The 21207-nt window shown below is 38.6% G+C and overlaps 1 protein-coding gene across 1 annotated transcript; it reads left to right on the top strand.

Annotated features, from left to right (window-relative positions):
• Positions 1-5719: 5719 nt before the first annotated feature.
• On the top strand, positions 5720-18134 carry rb1cc1 (RB1-inducible coiled-coil 1). The gene is made up of 23 exons (XM_072441673.1): positions 5720-6061; positions 6921-7036; positions 7108-7234; positions 7412-7582; positions 7662-7864; positions 8010-8421; positions 8489-8659; positions 8730-8914; positions 9017-9203; positions 10002-10083; positions 10196-10260; positions 10339-10442; positions 10580-10706; positions 10926-12844; positions 12913-13099; positions 13166-13274; positions 13494-13788; positions 14926-14974; positions 15061-15108; positions 16692-16750; positions 16853-16980; positions 17117-17187; positions 17282-18134. The coding sequence occupies exons 2-23, from the start codon at positions 6966-6968 to the stop codon at positions 17357-17359; spliced, it is 4848 nt and encodes a 1615-aa protein (XP_072297774.1). The 5' UTR covers positions 5720-6061; positions 6921-6965; the 3' UTR covers positions 17360-18134.
• Positions 18135-21207: the final 3073 nt, after the last annotated feature.

The following is a 21207-nucleotide window of genomic DNA, read 5'->3' as shown; positions in this document are numbered from 1 at the left end:
ATTATGCAATTTATCCAACTACTGTCTTAATTGATTAAAATGGTGACAATGAATAAGAAAGAACCTGACTACACAAAGACAATATATAGTGATATATAACAGTGATATTAATATAATACATTTTTACTATGTTTGAATGCCTGTGCAGCCATACACTCACACAACCGCTCCTCCACTTCGGAAATTTGTTTGACTGTTGTTCTGCTATGGTCTAATGTCTGTTAGTGTTGTTGTGTGTCTTCTACTGCTCTTGTTGTCAGTGCTATTCATGTTTAGCATTTACAAATCTTACAATAAAGATGGAAAAAATAAAAGCATTGATCTGCAATAGCAGCAAAATACAAAAAGCTTTGAAACCTACAGTACAAACAGAAATGGGACAGTGAAATATTATGTAATCCAAAACTGAGAAGATATAATCAAAGGCAGAAGGTAGTTTTGTTCCTGAACCACAGAACCACTGACCAGAGGTCAGTGTGTGCCCAGCTGAGGTGTGGTACTCTGCCTCTGGCTTTGGAGACTGGACATTTCCACTCAGGCCCAGAAGAAGAGTGTATATGCACTCTGTGTGACTTGAAATATATTGAAAAGAAAATGCATTTTATGCATTAATTACGCCCGAGCGCCACAAGCTGGCGAGAGGCCTATTAATCTCGTAAGGCCGTGCAAAGCACGGCTGCGAAAGTGCGCACGTAGTGCGCACGAAATCGAGCGCGAAGCGCTCGCCCACTTCCAAACACTCACTAACGCACCCCTCCACCGTGCAAAAGTGCGCACTAAACGAGCACTTTACATTGAGATGACGACCGCGAAGCGGTCGTCATCCCCATATAAAGCACTCATTTGCGCTAAGTACCTCACGAATACGTTCCCCATCTCTTGCATGTTCCGTGCATATAAGCATGTAATGCAAAAATTGAACATTATTACTGTTTAGAGGGCCAAAAACACAAAGTGGGCGGAGCCCACTCAAAATTAACGAAAGTACCCGTCAGTGACCAGGGACCCACACCATGAGGTAGGAAAGCGCTCGCGCTTTCCGAAAATGTATAGTTTATGATATTTGAAAACTGACAGTTGCAACGCTGCCGAAGGCAGCGTTGCAACTGTCTGACCAAACATGCGGGCGCAGCCCGCATGTTTGGTACCCCGTCGCCCCTGGCAAGTACAGTGAACTAGCCCATGCCGAAGGCATGGATCATGCATACTTACTCCTGCTATGACAGAAATAGTCAACAATGAGTGAATGGGCGTAGCCCATTCACTCATTGTTGACAATGAGGGTTTTTGCATTCCTCCAAAAACCCTCTTGGCATCGTCCCGTACGCAAAAATCCATGCCGCAGGCATGGGTCATGCTTGTATCTGCTCAAATCAATGGAAGTCTATGGGGAGTGGGCGGGGCATCCCGACGGAATAGGGAGTGACGAGCGCGTAAGCGCTCGTAATGATGATTCCACCCCATGACGGCATCGGGAAGGCTTAGAGCTTTCAAACGATGTATATTTTGTTGTTATAGTGGAAACGGCTATATTGTTTTTGTTAAAAATATTATTAGGCCCGAGCGCCACAAGCTGGCGAGAGGCCTATTAATCTCGTAAGGCCGTGCAAAGCACGGCTGCAAAAGTGCGCACGTAGTGCACACGAAATCGAGCGCGAAGCGCTCGCCCACTTCCAAACACTCACTAACGCACTCCTTCACTCATGCACGCCCCGTGCATACTAATTAGTAGTAGGAAAATGGAACATTACCGTTGTAAACGGGCGAAGCCCGTGCAAAAGTGCGCACTAAACGAGCACTTTACATTGAGATGACGACCGCGAAGCGGTCGTCATCCCCATATAAAGCACTCATTTGCGCTAAGTACCTCACGAATACGTTCCCCATCTCTTGCATGTTCCGTGCATATAAGCATGTAATGCAAAAATTGAACATTATTACTGTATAAAGGGCCAAAAACACAAAGTGGGCGGAGCCCACTCAAAATTAACGAAAGTACCCGTCAGTGACCAGGGACCCACACCATGAGGTAGGAAAGCGCGAGCGCTTTCCGAAAATGTATAGTTTATGATATTTGAAAAATGGGAAACATTGTTTTCGCATCGGAATATTATTCTTTCTTCTTCTTCTTCTTCTTCTTCTTCTTCTTCTTCTTCTTCTTCCTCTTCTTCGGCGTTGGCCCTAAAAAGCTGAAATTTGGTGAAAATGCTACTGAGGAGTGGGACATCAAAAGTTATCCAAATTACATTGATACCTCTCACGGTCTCTGTGCGGCGAAGCCGCAAACTGTAGCTAGAATTTCAGAAATCTCCCATATTTAAAATTTCTGCCGTTTGCGCAGATAAAGTCCGAATTGCGTCAAATTAGAATCAGTTGTTAAACTCTTTGCCCTAAACCTACTTGAAGTGAAATAAATTCATTTGGCGCCACAGCGCCCCCTACAGATTTTATATGGAGGTTAAATGTTTAGTTTTCCGAAATTATATGAAATTTGACACACAACTCAATTTTGGCATCCCCATCAAAAAAGTCAATGAGACCCATGTCATAATTGTTATGGCGTTGCCGTAACGATGACCGAAACCTTTCATGTTATTCCAATGGGGAAATCGCCAGAACATGTTTACACTTTAGACTTTCACAAACTCCTCCCAGGGCGTTAGACATATTAACCTGAAATTTGGTGAGACTCATCTTCAGGACCATCAAAAGTTATCCACATTTTCATTCAAAGAGTCACGGTGTCTGTGCGGCAAAGCCGCACATTTTGCCAAGAATTCAAAATAAAATAGCTTTTTGATGGTAAAACAAAGGGGAGAAGATGTGACAGCGTCACAGATTCAGCAGTAGGCGTAATAAAAGGACAATTGGGGCGCGTTAGCGCCCCCTCCTCTTGCGGCGTGGCGGCGGTGTGGCGGCAGCGTGGCGAGGGCCGATCATTGCCGCTTGCGGCTATATTTTATATTACTCTCCCTTGAACCATGACTTGCATAGTGAATTATTTTAAGATTTTTATGTATTTGCCAAGTCAGATGAAGAGATTGGCACCTCTGTTTAAAAGTTGTATTTAAGCTGTAAAACTTTGTCACCTGGGACTGCCGTAAGAGGACACTGTATGTTTGATGTAGTACTGTGAACACTGTGAAGTCTGCATATTGTTTGTTTTTGTGTCTTATAAGGCCATGTGGGCTGGGCACTTCTCACATGGTGCACAGCACTAATTAATTAAATAAAATAAACTAAATTATATAAAACAATTACATATGGTATATGATAACATGTTAAAATAATATGCCTGTACAGCCCTCACCTGTAGTAACAAGAAATAGCAGAACCATCACTACTCAACCACACCCGTTCGCTCATGTTGCACCAACAGACCCAGCACTCTTCCCAGAATATAGCTGCTGCCAAAACAGTGTACATACAGTAAGTAGCATTACAAAAAAATTATAATTGTCATCACATCTCAGAACATTTTCAGTTAGTTAATTACCGGTAGTCAATTTTCTAAAATTAATTTAAGTAATTCAATTACTAAAATTTGCATTAATTTCAAAGTATTCTGACGTTCACAAAATGTTCTTAAACGCATGGGATTCTTGTATTAGTTTATCAGTACATGTCAGTCTTATCTCAAAGGGTAATGCTCCTGGAGTTGTTGCAAGGAACGTGCAACCTGAACTAATACTAGAATTATTAAAACATATAGTAAATCTAATTTCAATCTCAATACTTAGCAAGTTGCCAAGATTTTTGTTTTCTCAAACAATCCGTTATGTCTAGCCACAAATGGAAAGTTTGTTTCTACCTCTGACTCCTAAACCTAAGGTGAGTCAGAGGTAGAAAGCAACTGCTGTGCTCACAGCCCTCTCTCCTCTGTGCTTTTCCATGCAGTGAACATGACTGGTTGCTCTGGCTGTCCATCAAAGCGGCTCTTTTTTCACCCTCTGTCAGGGGTAAAAGTTAAGTAAGTTGCCCACAGTTGTCCACAACTGCATACCCCTAAAATATTTGGGGTGGTACGCCTTGCGCCGGAGGAAGCACTTAGATAACTTAATTTTATTCTGGGTGTGCACTTTTTGGTATTTAAGACACCCTACACCGAACTTTCACGCTTGAGTTCATTCATTGAGGATAGGACTCCCTCCTTCACTCCCTGGGTCTTTATACAGCATCACAGGTGACAACATTGAGCACACATCTCAGACTGCTCTATCTTCAGCACAAGAGTGACTGATGGAGGAAACGATCTGAGCAATTGCCACGGCACACCTTAGGAAAAGATTCAGCTGTAGTTATCCAGACACAAGACATTTTTACTTCATTCAAAAGTAATTCTCAATATGCGGACCTAGTCTAAGAACTTTTTATCCAAACCTGGGCTGCGTAAGCCCTGCCCACTGGGTGGAACCTTCTGATAATAACCTGTTTTGTTAATCTATTTTGTTTGCACTGTCTAAGGTTCACCTGAAACTTACCTGAGTGCATATGTAACAAGGTGTAAAGTGCTTTATGAACACAGAAGCCCCTTCTCAGCTTAATAGAGGTAATGAAAATGGTGAGGGTAAATAATAACGGCTCTGACTGACACAGACTTTATTGAGGACTGCTTCCTTGTTTTGTCTCAGGGCTACTTCAAAGTTGAAGTTACATCATTGGTCAAGAGTAAACTGTTAACAGTCATTAAATAGGCCAAGATTAAAAATATGATCTAAACATGATAAACGCAAGCTACTTTGTCTATTGGACTTGCGTAGGAAAAAGAAAGCAGGTTGGAGAATTAGTGTATGGTGCACAGTCCTGCTGGATGTGAGTCAGTGACATAGCCTACCTGATAAGTTACAAGACAATATAAAAGTTACATGACAATATATTGTAACACGTACAACTTCAGTAGGTGGCGGTAATGTAACACTTGGATACCAACCGTCATAAAACACTAAAGAAGAAGAAGCAGAAGGAATGTATAGGCATCAACATATTCAGACAAAAGCCATTTCAGGCTATAATCTTCCTAAACATATTTATTTAGATCAAGTTTGTCTGTTTTATATTTAAGTTAATGTATTTTGCCTTTAACTTTCAGTTTAAGTCTTCGCATGCAGGGTGTGTGTGTGTGTGTGTGTGTGTGTGTGTGTGTGTGTGTGTGTGTGTGTGTGAGTGTGAGTGTGAGTGTGTGAGTGTGAGTGTGAGTGTGAGTGTGAGTGTGAGTGTGAGTGTGAGTGTGAGTGTGTGTGTGTGTGTGCATACAGGTATGTTTATTTATTTGTTTTTGTTTGATGTAATCCCTCATTCGTCAATGGTATAATTTGAATGTCTATGAGCAAACACAGCCGCAAGTTTGAGATGGCCACAAAACAGAGGGGGGAGGCGAATGTGATGAACTGAAAAACCGTTGGCCAATGCAAGCTAGTTTGTAGTTAAACATGTGTTTAAGTTGTTTTAAGAGTGATTTGTTTAAAAGAACAAATCAACTAGCCTGCAGCAATATCAACTAAAATCAGATTGTGTTCAAACAAAGACCAGGTTAAAGTCTTGCTAAATGCGAATTCGCCAAATCATAAATAAAATGTTATTTCAATGCCCAAATTCTAGTCCACATTTTTAATAATGAATATACTTATATTCCATTAAATCCATTCAGCGTGAGAACTTTAATGAAGTGCGGCTTTGGAGGCGTGTAGTTGAACAGAGCAGACCACTGACGAATCGCACACAGATGACAACAACAAACAGCCACCGAGAGAGGCTGTTAGCATAGTTAGCTGCAGGAGATAAACAAATAGCGTATAGTGATTTGGCTCGTGTAGCTCATAGCTACACCTTATGTTTTACATTTAATCTGTTTATGTGACCGTGGCGGAGCGCGTAGCTTACATAATAATGTATTTCCGCACGTCCAGTATAGCTTAGACAGGGTAGCATTGGCTGTGGCTAAGATAGCTGATGTATGCCAAGCTAAGCAAAGGAGCTAGCTAGCTTAGGTGCTAGCTTGATAGCTAGCCAACTCGCTAAACCAAGGCGGAGACCAGCAGCAGGGAGATGCGAGTAAAGTGAGGTAAGGCCAACGGTATTGTTTCTGCTGTTGTTTAAACTCAATTTGAAATTTCTTTATATTGTTTTGAATATATGACATTTGGAGACAATTTGGTCTATTCTGTGACACCTGTCATTTTTATTGACGTTAGAAATAGCTAAACAAAACAGCGCTAGCCTCACAGCTGTTAGCTTAGTTTAGCTGTGGCTCATAGCCCTTTCTCTGGCATTGCATTCACAAATAACCAAAGACCAAGGTTACCTAGGACTTGCGCCATTCCTAAACACACACTTGTGCGCAGACGACTAACGGCTAGTTATAAAACAAATGGAGTCATCTCACTTCTTATTAACTATTATCACTGTAACATGTCAACAACCCTCTTACTGTCATAGCAACTCCAGTGTCCATAATATGTAGAAACTCAAAAGAGCACTGTATACTAATTTTTTACTGAGATTTGCCCAATTTCCGCTGCTTAATTCATACCTTGAATAAAACCTGAAGTGACAAAGAAAGAATTAACGTTAGGTCTGTTATTGGATGTTAACTTGTAATTAACAACAATAGCCACCATAACCACATGGAGACTGGGTGACTCAGCTGCTTTCTTGATCATATTAAACTTAACATGATAAAACTAACTACCAGTTTGGATTAGCAAAATACTAAGTTGACAACATTATTGACATAGTTAAGAACATTATTGACTGTTGATTGTTTTAAAGAACCGTGTACAGTAGCTGACTTTTATGTCAAGGAAATGTCAGTATTGTCTTTGTCTGTGTGGCAGAAGAAAACTTAAAACATATTAAATATTGTGTTTGTGCCTGGAAACAATACCATTTGTCTAATGTATGTGCTTATATTTTCTTATAAGGGTGGCCCTGCCGGACTTAATGAGCAAAACTCTGGGCGATCCAACATGAAGTTGTATGTGTTCCAGGTCAACAATGGCAGCACTTTGACATTTGACACTGATCTTGCTGTCCAAACGTGAGGCACTGGCATTATGTAATGGGTTATTATTTGATGTTTTGTTAAAATACTTTATTTATTTTTTTCAGTGTGCTAGAGCTTAAACATGCCATCCACGCAAAATATAAGATTGCCATTCAACATCAAGTCCTTGTCGTCAATGGAGGGGAATGTATGGCTGGAGACAGACGGGTCTGCAGCTACAGTGCTGGCACTGTAAGTAGTGTAGTATACTATAATAGTAGACTGAACCAATGCACTTTAATTAAATTAAATTATAATATATTATTATACATACATTATATAGAGAAAATGTATAATACAATGTCCATGTGCATAACTATTGGTTTAAAGATTACACTTTCAAAGTTCTCATGTGCTTCTTTTTACTAGGAAACCAATCCCATATTTCTGTTCAACAAAGAAATGATTCTGAGTGACAGGGATCCAACAATTTCCAAGACAACATTCTCGATAGAGAGTGAGATTCAAGTCAAGGTGGAGGAGTCTTTGTTGATGCCAGCTGTCTTTCACACTGTTGCCTCACGAACACAACTTGCTCTAGTAAATACATTTTTGGACAATAATGTACTGTGTCCTATGTTTGGCTTTATTAATGATGTTATAATATTTACATTAACAGGAAATGTTTGAAGTTGCCAAGAAACTTTCCTCTTTCTGTGAGCGGCTGGTTCATGATGAACATCTTCAACACCAAGGCTGGGCTGCAATTATGGCTAATCTGGATGACTGCACTCTATCATATCAAAAGTTGCTCATGAAATTTGAAACTTCATATATAAATTATCAACAGGCTTTGGAGGAAATCAAATTTAAACTAACAAAGTAAGTGCAAGATAGAAATGGGTAGCATGCTTAGTATTGGGAGTACCTTTTATAACTTGTGTGACTTTTTTGACACTTTTTTACTAATTAATAGCTTAAAGTTGGGAACTAGTGTGGAAATGTTGTAACGGTGGTATGCTTGCAGGCTTGGGACAGCAGTTGCAGTGATGGCCAGGATACCGCTGTTGGAATGTTTGACACGTAACAGTTATAGAGAGAGCATCGAAAAATCCAGTTCTACGCCAGAAAAATATTCAGAAGAGACGGAAGATGAAAGATCTACTGAATCTGTACTTGGCACTGCTGGTGCAAAGAAGCATGCCAAGTTGTCCAGTTCAGTTTCTGCTTCTGGAACTGGAAGTGAGACCACTGGAGATCAGGAAACACATGAAATGACTGACAGTGGGGGCCTAAGAGCTGCGTTACTAGATGATGACCACCTAGAGCTGACCAACATATGTGCTTTTAATGTTACACTACTAGATTGGATCAATGTGCAAGACCGACCCAATGATGTAGAATCTGTTGTGAGGAAATGCTTTGACTCTATAAATAGGGTGAGTGGCCAGCCTTGAAAAGCCAATATGTGAAAAACAATGGTTAATAATGTTGTCTGTCTTTCAGCTTGATCCACGAATCATTCAACCCTTCTTGGCAGATTGTCGTGACACAATTGCAAAGCTAGATAATCAAAACATGAAAGCTATCAAGGGGCTCGAAGACAGGTTGTATGCACTAGATCAAATGATTGCAAGTTGTAAGAAACTGGTGAATGAACAGAAAGAACTTGCTCAGGTGAGTATGGGACAAACGACAAAACGCTTCTCAAAATAGGCAATGGTACTAGGATCTCTTCTTTTAACAGGGATTTTTGGCCAATCAAAAGAGGGCTGAAAACCTGAAGGATACATCAGTTCTGCCTGACTTGTGTCTGAGTCACACTAACCAGCTGATGATCATGCTTAACAACCACAGGAAGCTGCTCGACATCAAAAAGAAGTGCACCACTGCCAAACAAGAACTTGCAAACAACCTTCAAGTCAGACTCAAGTAATGCAGATTATGATTATTTCCTTCATAGCATTTCTACTTATTTGTTTTGGTGTTCAAAATACAAAAACAATGTAAGTTAACCCTGTTTTTCTGTTCTAGATGGTGCTGCTATGTTATGCTTCATGCAGACCAGGATGGGGAGAAGCTCCAGGCTCTCCTCAGACTTTTGACAGAGTTGATGGAACGAGTGAGAGTGGTAGAAGCCCTCAGTAGTGTGCCCCAGATGTACTGCTTGGCTGTGGTTGAAGTTGTTAGGAGGAAAATGTTTATGCGCCACTATAAAGAGGTCAGTAAGACTTTTCAGACTTTACAACAAAATATGCATGTAATCACAAAAACTAGGGTTTGTTATGCATACTTGCTATTAAAGTCCTGTTACAACAGCATGTACATTTTGTCTAAGCACAATGTTCTGGATATTTGTCGTATTTCTAGTCTTACACTCATTGAATGCAAGAAGCATGAGCAGAACTTTGTGTTAAACCTCCTCTGTGTCATTCCAAGAAGGCGGAATATTAAAATGACTAAAATGACTAACTTATCAGAGAAACAAAGGGTGGGATGGAATCTGTTTTTCCCATTAGCACTGTGGCAGGAGATGTAGAAAGACATTTCATAAAATATCAGTATATTGTATACTCTATAAAGTAAAAACCTTTTTAAAGGTTAAAAAAAAATAAGGCTGCACAGTGGACCTCGTGGTTGAGTGGATACCACCTATGCCTGCTGCAGCGTCAGGCCGAACTATGCCAAAATAATTTGGCCGCAGCAAAAGTAAGTTGAGTAAGCCCTTATGAAAAAAGGTTTGCTGCAGCGAGATCTTTTTTGTCAGCGGTCAATTACATAGTAACAAATTAAACATTTTAGAACTGATCAGCGGTGCAAGCTTCTGAAGAACTATTAGGGAAAAGCACAATCAGAGATGAGAGTGTAGGCATTTGTCTGCATATTTTACAAGAGAAGGCAAGGTTCATGTTATAGGTTTAGAAAAAATGACTTGTACTTGCTCTACAAATGCTAGACAGTTCAAGTTAGTTCAAATTGAAACAAATTAATCTCTGTATATATATCTTATTTTTTTTAGTGGGCATATGCACTTGTAAAGGATGGGAAACAACTGTATGAGGCAGAGAAGTTCAAAAGGGAAACCTTTGGAAAACTCTTCAGTAAGTGACCCCTGAGGATTACATTTATTCTAATAATCAGTCCTATGTATTATTTGTGCTCAAACTATTATCAGAGTCTTGTTAATACATTGTTCTTTGTTTACTCTTTCAGGGAAGTCTTTTCTCAGAAATAGATTATTTAGAGGACTTGATTCATGGCCTCCATCTTCCTTTTGTGTAAGCCACAGATGAAGCAAAGCAAATAATTGACTGTATGATTTGGATTGTTTGATGTAACTTATTGTCTTTTCATAGACACGAAAGCCCAGGAGATTTGATGATGAACTTCCAGACATCTCACTTGATGACCTGCAGTACTTGAAAACCTGCTGTCCAGTTGAGGTTCAACCTTTCCTCATGTAAGTATAAAAACACATTTATTTATTTTACATAAAGTCTCTTCACCAGGTACTTTACAAATTGCTAAAATAGCTTTAGTATAGTATTTTTGCATTGAGCTATTGTCTTTGAAAATTCAAATGTTTACATGTTGCAGGGTTCCCATTATGTGTGATTTTGAGCCCCTCATTCAACATATACTGACGCTCCGCCACTTGGTTCAAGCTGCACAGAGTGTGGATGAAATGTCTAGGACTATAACTGACCTCCTAAGTGAACAAAGGGTAAGCAACAACAACAAAGATCCCCAAAACCTAAGCTTACTCACTATATAAATCCATACAATCCCAATAAAAATACTAGTTCTAGACAAGATGAATTGACTAAGCGACCAAAAGCTTACAGCCCCAAAGAGTATGTGTTTTTTATTTAATTTTTTTAATAGCAAATGTTGACTTTGTTTGAACAATAATAATAAGAAAGTGTTGTGTTGTGTTTTTCAGGCATCCTTTAGTCAGAGTGCTCATAGATCCACTCCAATAACGCCACAATCCGAAAACTTTACAGGAACCACAACACCAGTGTCATCCAAAACCCCACCCTCTCTAAACCTTCAGGTCCCAAACTGTCAACCGCTTTATGTTCCTGTCCCTGCTCCTTTGGAGGATCTATCCCCAGACAGCATTGACGCGCAAACATTTGACTTTGAAACAATTGGTCACCCAAATATGGATCCAGTTTTGCAGCAGGGTTCTCTTGATCTGGACTCTCTTGCTGAAAGTCCTGAATCTGACTTTATGTCGGCTGTCAATGAGTTTGTAATAGAAGGAAACCTACTCTCACCCAACCCCATAAGTGACCCCACCAGCCCTGAAATGATGGTGGAGTCACTCTATTCCTCTGTCATTAATGCCATTGATAACAGGCGCATGCAGGACACCACTATACTGGAGAGGGAGAACGCTGAAATGACTGCTCTTCAAGAGGCTATAGAGAAGTACAGGTCCACAGCACAGGAAACCCAGTGCAAATTAAGAAGTGTAAAGGATGACTTGCATCATCTCCAAAGTCAAGTTATAAAAGAAAAGCATGACTTCAGTGCAGCTGTACAGAGCATGTCATTGGAAATACACAGAATAGCAGACACTTGCCAAACACAAGAGCAGGAGCTGAGCACACACCATCAAAACGAACTTCTGACACTACGGGAGGAGCACGAAAAGCAGATTCAAACACTAACAGAAGAAAACCATACAAATCAAAACATAGTAAAAGATGTCCAGCGAGCCATGTTGGATTTAGAGGGACTAATGGAACGCAAAGAGAAGGAACTGACTCAAATTGAGACCGAAAAGCAGCAGTGGATAAAGAAAGAGGGCAGCTATTTTGATAAAATCACAAACCTAGAGCAGATAACGACTGGCCAAACGGAAGAGATTAAAACTCTGTCTGAGGCAAAAGACTCTCTGTCTAACCAGGTTGAGAATCTGCATACTGAGATTGAATGTAGCCAGCAGAAGATTTCTCAGGAGTTTGAAGTAAAAGAGCAGTCCCTATTAAAAGAACTAGAAGAGAAACTAGAGAAAGTACACTGCGCCAAAATTGAGACTCTTACCAAAGACAACCAAGAGGCCATAAAGAAAATTGAGGCAGATAATAGATCCAAATTAAGTGATGCAAACGACGAGCATTCCACTCTTGTTAAAGAAAAAGAAAATCAAATTAAGGACTTAGAAGCTCGTAATGCAGAACTGGCAGAACTTCGCTGCAAATTAGAAGTGGAGCTGGCCTTTAAAGAGTCTGAGACCGAAGAGGTAAAACTCTTACTAAATGAAACGAAGACGCAGCATGCCGACTCTGTAAAGTCACAAGTTGAAGCTGAGACCAAGGTCCTAAGCAAAGAGGTAGAAGAATTAAAAGGACAACTTCAAGCCAAAAATGAAGAGCATGAAGTGGGTCTGGCTGAACTGAGGAGCCTCATGAGAGCTGAGAAGGATAACTGCATCTCAGAACTGGTAGATCGCCACGAAGAGGAGATGCAGTTATTGCGGAGGGAAATATCATTGCTGCAGCAGAAAGCCCTGGATACTGATAGAAACCACCATGAGCAGCGGGACAAACTTCAACAAGAGCTAGACCAACAACTAGTTGCTCTAAATGAAGCACATCAAACACAGCTAATGGACTTTAAAGAACGCAAGCAGGAGTTAACGACTGTTATCAGCAATTTACAGGCTGAAAATGACCTGTTTGCACAAAATATACAGCAAAATAGACTAATGGTGGAGAACGAGGCCTGCACTGTCAAATCACCAGAAGCCTTTAATGAACTGGAGCAGGAAAAGAATGACATGGAGAAAAGACTGTTAGATAAAATTCGACAACTTGAAACAGAGCTCAGTGAAATGCAGTCTCTAAAGAGGTAAAATAATGTTATTATTAAAATTGTTACTGTAAATATTACTTTTTAAAAACAAATTATCTTTTCAGTGATGAAAGTTTGCCATTGTATAGTGAGGAGTGCGCCACTGCTGAAGCGCTGCTGTCTCTGGATTCACCACTACATGAGAGGCTGCAGCAGGAGAGAGACTCTTTACAGAGCCAGATAGAGCTTTTGGAAAAGAAGAAGAATGAGGAATTCCAGAACCTCAAGACATCCCTCATTGCAGAGCAGCAGGTTGGTATATTTTAAAGAAAGTAAGCCTATATAAAGCATATATAAATGACTGTTTCTGCTCTTTAGACCAACTTCAACACAGTCCTCACGCGAGAGAAGCTACGGAAGGAGCAGATCATCAATGAGCTTTCTGACAAACTGAAGACTGTTACCCAACAGCAGGAGAAAGACAAAGGTGGGCTATTGAGTAAGGAAAAGTAAAGTGTAATAATGACTTACAAGTGCGGCTTAAGTCACAATCTTTGAGATATGATTTAAGTTCAGTATTTAGTTAATTTAGTGACATACAAATGGGAAAGATAGTTATATTGTTCTAGTTAGAGGTTTGATTCAAGTATGCCAGTGAAAATGTTATTAATCATCACTAACCTCACTCCTTATATCTTTGCCATAGGTCTAATAGAGACCCTGTCTGAGGATCGGGCGAGCCTGATGCAGGAGAAAAAGCAACTAGAGGAGGAGCTGAACCGCATGCGCAGCACAGCTCTAGTCTCATCTGCCTTCTTCGTACCTTCAACTTCAGTGCAGGAGTCCAGTGAGACTGGGGCAGTAGGAGGTGCTGCTCTGCCCTTTGCTGGGGCCTGTTCCTCTGTGTCCATGGGAGAAGCAGAGAGACTGCTCTCAGTAGCAGTATTTCAAGATGAAGAACAAGTGGAATCGGCCGTGGAGGCGAGCATGGTCACAGTCCAGTAAGCATCTTCAATAAACTTGATTCACATCGTAATCGGAGGTTTTCAATGGGAAAATTGAGTTGCAAATAATAATGATGATGGGTAGATGATGAGTCGAGGTGTTTTTTATATATTACCCATACTGTGTTGGTGCACTCTATTGCGCCATCTGGTGGTCTATTAAAGATAGGCCTACTGCCTCTTAAGCAGACGTTAACACAACACTGCGTTTGTTGATGCGAACACTGAATCAGAATGCGTTCTGATCAACCAATAAGAGTTGACTTAGTGAGAAGGAAACTCAATCTTAGTACGCAAATAACAGTCTATTGTACAAGAAAGTAGGCTGTAATATAACAACTGACTCAAGAAGTGAATTTATGTGAAAACAATTGTAAAATATGGGGCTTGCAGAGGTAATTCACAATCATTCCTCTATGAGGAACCGGACAATATTTATCACAGAAGAACCACAAAACAAAGCCACACAGCAAAAGACTTTGAGCCTGCAGCTTCAGCTGTCACTTTCAGAGCTCGACACGTGTCAATGCATCGACTCGTTTGGCCCATCACTAGCAAATAGTGACCATGGTAAATGTACGTAAAAATGTGAAACAGACCACATCACAGAATACAGTGTCAACGTTAACGTTGAACTTTAAGATTCAACGACATTCCCTGTACTTGGTTTACATAACTGAAAACACTGGCGAGTGCAGGGAAGACATTTACACCACATAGAATATGTCACTGTGTTTCTTGTGGATTTACATGCATTTACATAATACAGGCGTCCCTCCAAAATGCTGTCAAGATACAAAGAATGATTGAACCATGTAATAGTACAGAGCTGCATTACTTCAGAACATCCCAGTATGTTACTGTAGGAAGTGCACAAATGGCTGAACAGAGCTCTTTGTTGTAATAATATGCATGTTTGCTGAAAGCGCCTTTGTTGCAGATTTTATGTAAAATAGGATGCATGGAAAGAGAACAAGTGTGATAGAAATGGAGAGGGTGACTAGAAGTAAACTAGAAGTAAACTAGAAGTGTATGGATCTATTAAGTGGGGTACATTAACATGTGATACATGTGGTTACAGTACTAGAGAGGATATGTAAACTATTTGTTAAACCTATTTTCCTTTTCTCCCAGTGACGTTATGATCTCAGAGGAAAAACAAAGAATACTTCTACTTGAGCGGGTAAGATTGTTCATACACAAAGTTTACCATTTTAAGTTTACAGTCGTATGCTGGATTATATTTAAAATCATTTTATTTGGTTATAGACACTACATATGAAGGAAGAAGAAAACAAGCGCCTCAGTCAAAGATTGGTTAGTAAATAAATAGTTGATGTATAATTATAAAGTTATTATGCAGTTCTCATTAGGGCAGGGTATTGTTAAAATGTACCACTATGGTCCAAACATTTACAAGTACTACCTATAGTGTAAAACAAAGAAATGGCATCAAAAACTGGTACTGGAAAAGATTTTGATGCCAGGTGGGTTTTGGTTGGTCACTGTAAAAAGTTAGTTGGCAGTGTCACCGCAAATGAATGACAAAAACATTTTATTTTAAAAAATAGTGTTTTGAATTCATGAGCAATTATATTCTGTTTTGTTCTAGTAGATAATGATGAATACAGACAAAAAGGACCAGTACAGAAAGTTTCCATCTACTGATACTTAAAAACGCATATGACTTCCTATGGTTTCCAGGCTTTTCTAATTATTACTTGGTTTTGGTAGGATAATACTTGTGGTAAAGATTACAGTTTTACATGAGTCAAGTGACAGTTTATGGAAAAAAGTTGAAAAGAAAAATGGTGTAATACAGGAAGTAGCGTTAAGTTCTTAAACTGAATTCCCGTGTCATCAATTTGATCTAAATTCAAATATCTAAAATACAGAGGTAATTTATTCAATGAGCATATTTTTCTGTCAAGTTGAACATTCTTTTAGCAAAATAAAGGTGTTCTCCATTTTCTTCTAGTAGTCTAATCATAATTAAGGTTTGAGGCTTGTTAACAATATGGTTGCTAGGTAACAGTTATGGAATTACCTCTACATATTTCATATCTGTTGTCCATTTCCAACAAAGTATTAAAATAATAGATCTTTTAAAATATTAAAATAACAGGCAAGATTTTGTTTGTAAAATATTTCGATTTTAATTGAGTGAAATTAGTAGTTTAAACATGTCATATGCTCATTTGATTTGATCTAGACACAAATGCGTCCCTCAGATCAATATTTGTTGGTAATCAGACCTTTGGCTGAATTGGACAAAATCATATACAATTTTAAGCATCTCTACCTCTACATCTCATTGCATTGTGATACAGACTTAAAATTAATATTTCAAACCTTGTTAAAGGTACAGTGGCTCAGTCAAATGTACCTTGCATCTGTCAGAAGCCCTCAGTGTTACAAAAAAGCCAACCTGAAAAAGCCATCCTGATCTAGACCGTCCTCCCCAATCTCCTTTTAGTTCATTTTGTGGCTAAAAAAGGAAACTTAAAATGGCTGAAGGCTAAAAAGTTCATTTGTATTATGACTCCGATGATGTATTAAAAAATATGTTTTAATATTGGGCAGAAGATTGCCCAACGTGCAAAATAAAACCTCAATTCTGCTATGTGTCCATTTGCCCACTGGGTGGCACTGTCATCTCAGAAAAGAAGCAGTGAACCTGTCAAAACAGGAGACAAATAAAATGTTTGGTATGTTGTTAAAATTCAAATAGCTTTAATAGTTAATAAAATGAACATTCAAACTCTTAATGCAAAATTAACTTACATTGTTTACATTGTTGTTTCCATTTGATTTACTTTTTTTAATCTTGGTCGGTTATACGTTTAAAAAGACTTCAATATGATAAGCAGTCCAAATATTAAGTTAATTTTATTTTTTAGATGTCTCAAAGCATGTCATCTGTGTCTTCAAGGCATTCCGACAAGATTGCCATCAGAGAGTAAGTGTTGCCGTGTCTGTTATGGCACTACACATGGTATCATTATTCTCAGTAGCCTATTGCTGAACTGCTTCATTGAGCCCTGTCTATGCTCTGCACCAGTTTCCAGGTTGGAGATCTGGTTCTGATCATTTTGGATGAAAGGCATGACAACTATGTGCTGTTCACTGTGGGCCCAACCTTGTATTTCCTCCACTCGGAGTCTCTCACAGCTCTGGACCTTAAACCAGGTAAGCATCCACTGCATTCACCACATTCAAAGCATTCAAAGCTGCATAAAGCATATCTCTTCTTATGGCATCAAGTTACTTTTAGAAATGTGCAATAATATCCTCATTATTCATATGTTTTTGTTTTGTTTTTAAGCATCAGGGACTTCAAGACGACCATGGGTGCTTGGAAAGGTGATGGAAAAGGAATATTGTCAAGCCAAAAAGGTAAAATGCAAAATAGTAAAAATCTACTTTTTAGGACCCTTGTAGTTTTGTGTGCACAAGCCTAAATGTTAATGGTATTTTCTCTTTCTTTTAGGCACAGAACAGATTCAAAGTTCCTTTAGGAACAAAGTTCTACAGAGTGAAGGCTGTTCCTTGGAACAGAAAAGTTTAAAAGCCACAGACTGAGATAAATGTATATGTATATTTATATTGCTTACTCTTTTAAACTGAAGCATCACATTATAATTCATAACTTACAGACTGAAAGACCTTAAAATAAATCAGTTTTAATTTTAAATTTCAAATCCTACTGCAACATGCTTTTATTTTAAACGGATGCTATTGTGGACCAAATGCTATCAACTGTGTTAGGGCATGGCCCTATACACTGGCATTATGCCATGCAACCTGTGTGTAAAACTAAGAACATTTGGATGTTAAATATGTCATTTTCTTTTTCAGAATTTGTCCGTTTGTAGAAAATACTGTCATTTTCAACATAACTTAAATAATAAAATGCATTTATTATAAATGTTTATGGAGGAATGTTCATGGCATGCATATTGATATTTTTCTTTGATTTATCAAGATAAATGTTGTAGTTTGAAATGTAGTTAAAGTTGTTTGTCACAAAGCAGTATGGCCTCTGTTAATACTGATGTACATTATAGCTGACTGGTGACAGTCATCTTTGCAATCCTTGAAATGCACTTTCAGAACAATGCTTTTGTTGATTTGAAAAGGGAAGTTAAAAGAGCTGTCAGAACTGAGTAAATATATCTGCACAAACTTCTCTATTGTAGATTGATATGTAGAAATGTGGCTGTGTTTCATTAACGGACGACATTGTACATTATTCATAAAATCACAAGAAACCGGAAACAATGGTATTGTAAAAGATAGAGTTTTCAAACAATAAAGGATTGAACCCAATCAAATATAAAACATTCTGTGTTTTACTGTTTTATTATTAATATTATTTATTTGTTGCTATGTTATACGATTTTAGATTTGTGTATCTGGGATTATCAATGGCTGTGATAAAATCTTATTTTCTTCATCTATAGATCTTTTGGGCAAACATTTTGTTAGCGAGGTCTATTTACCTTTCATTGTCTATTATTGCATTGCAAAAACAAAGCATGATACTTATTTTAAGATAAGATAATCCTTTATTGTCCCACATGGGGAAATTTCATTTTTAAATCATTCTACAACTACATATTGTAGTTTATAATAGTTATGTATTTTATCAAATGGTAAAATTATTTTCACTGTAGTAAAAAGCTGTTTTCAGATTCTTTAATCCTAGAACTGTAAAGCTGACTCCTAACAACATTGTACAACACAGTGTTTTGGTCGTTTGAATTGTTGCTGTGGATCAGGTTCCACGTGGAACGGCACATTCTAGTGTTCACTTGATTTAATGGGTTTTGTCTTTGCAGAGACATTAATGTTGGCATGTGGCAGCAGCAAACAGACTTCAAAAAGGCTTCATATCGGGGCCCAAGAATGATGCGGCCCTCATGAGCAAGAAGCCCACCAAGCCCACTTTCCCAGTTCACAGCGGGGTGCATAGCAGCTCTCCGCCGCGCGCTCCCTACCATGTGGGTCTAGGGGTGTTTTAACAATGTTTAGCTCTATTTTCTCCATTTAGCATAAGCCTGTTGTCACATTTGGATGGCTCCTTCAAAAATTGGTGGTGTGATTCCTACAATTTCGGGACAGGCCTGAATGACAAAATATGCAACACAACATTTGATACCGAGGTGGCTGGCAAGCACTAACCATGTGCACTGGACAGGCTCTTAGTGTAAATGTTTACAACCCCCTGCTGAGCTCAGTGCTGCTGGGAGTCTCTCATCAGGCTGAATGGGACCAAACGCTGCCATGTGCCGTCTCCTGCTACTTCCACCATTCACAATGCTTTCACACACACCTTCCATGCCTTTGAATATAGTGCAGATTGAGAGTGTCACAATTAGGAACGCTAGTTAATCATCATCTTTGGAGAATATGCTCCATATTTACGTTATAAAATGTTTCATTTGGATTGTAACGGTAATTAATTTAGAGTTAAGTTTAGACCAATATTTATAAAACATGCTCATTTTAAGATATCAAAGTAAGCAAACAATAAGCAGAGAGTACTAGCAAAAAACTGATGTAAAAGTGCTTTTAACACTACATTTTTGTATTGCAGCTTAGGCTCTTTATACATCAGATTAACACTTATTCAAAGTAGCAACTAATTTGCTGCAATTAACAAAATTAAGTAGATTGAATAGACAAAAAAGTGTATTATTTAGTTGGTTGGAAAACAGTGCTGGCACATAATTTACATGTAAAAAATAAAAATAAACAAAAAGGTCACAATTAAGATTAAACACATTTTAAATCAAATATTTACTAAGATTATATTGATGTTATGACAGGCACTTGACTTCCTTTTAAATTTCCTGTAAACAAATTTCTATTTAACCAATAATAAAAAATAAAAAATGACACAATAATGACCTGAATGCTAATATCCTCAACTCTAAATCCTGTGGCTGTAAATACAGCATATATGAAACGCATTCTAGTTATAGTAAAATGATAGCTGTATTAATGCATCTTTTGAAATTTCAAAGAGGGGTTATAATGGCTTTTTTCCTCATGTCAACACATTCTGTTGCCACTAAATGAAGGTTTAGACGGGTAAATGTGAAATATCAAAATAATGTCAGCAAAGATGCACAAAGCGTGCAGTCGACTCTTAGATCTCTTTGTCACTGCCATCTCCCATATTTGAAGATAATACACAACTTGTATTTGATATCTCTTGACAGTGTACTAGAGGGATGCAAATAAACATTCATTATTTGCCGTTTTAAATATATGCATGAACTTCAAATGATGGGTAAATAAATCGGCAACCGCTTTAACATTTATATTTGTTGGAAATCTAAATGGAACAAGTGTGTTTGTTGAAGAAGAGCCAAGAAGCATTACGGCGGAAACTGCAAACCAAGGAGAAAATCGACTTAATGCCATCATATTCCCAACCTATTCATGCCTAAGAAAAAAGGGTTAGGCAAAGAGATTAGGTTATATATCTGCTGTCAGCCACTGATGCGACCAAGTGGAGAACTTTACCTCAACAGAGCGATGATCAAACAGACATGCCTTTACAGACATGCTTCATAATCTCATCCCGCATTGTCCTCCTGCTCTATTTTGACTTACAGGTTTCGCTGGAAAATCTTAGACAGGGGCAGATTAAACGTGTGATGAAATGTCTGCGAAATATGTGAGAAGGCGCAACACTGGAGGATGCTTGATTCTCTACCCACATGATAAACATAATGACTATTAGTAACACATAAATATGATAATTCAAAATTTAAACACGTTTATCGGTTCATATTGGAAATCATTGCGCATCTGATGGCATAGTTTTATGTGCAATTAAGAAACAGAGAGGAAAAAGAGTGTGTAGGCCTCTTAGTGTGGAAATGTGTGAAAAGTTTGAGATTTGATCAGCGAAGTGTGGGATACAGCCCTTCGTGATTCTTCTGAGCTACTTTAACAGCAGTAATCCTTCCAAATATAGACAGAACTATTTCATTCTCAAAGGAAAATAATTATTCAAATACCGCTATAAGTGCAAATCCCATTAATTTAGTGCATGACACAGTTTTTGATTTCAAAAAACGCGTAAGAATCCAGTAAACATTACAATCTGTTGTCTTATTTGGATAATCTGCCTGCTCGCTGACAAGTAAATAATAATCAATACAAATAGTTGTGAAGTGTCTGAAAATAGACAGGCGATTTAAACTGTAACTAACAGGCATGCATTTTCCAGCTGCAGAGCAGTGTTGAGGAAATGACACTGGCTTTGATGGGTTGTATAGCTTTTGAGATGAGCCTCTTTATGCCGCTTGCAGTTCCATTATGGCTTTGTTCGAAAGCTTGTTTACCTGCTGATAACATACACTGGTGGATTCAGGAGCGCCGATCCAAAATCTGCTGCCA

The sequence above is a fragment of the Eucyclogobius newberryi genome, unplaced genomic scaffold (assembly GCF_026437365.1).
Source record: "Eucyclogobius newberryi isolate DKJ021-1_F unplaced genomic scaffold, fEucNew1.0.hap1 SCAF_12, whole genome shotgun sequence".
NCBI lineage: Eukaryota > Metazoa > Chordata > Actinopteri > Gobiiformes > Gobiidae > Eucyclogobius > Eucyclogobius newberryi.
This window is presented reverse-complemented; position numbering and strand designations above follow the sequence as displayed.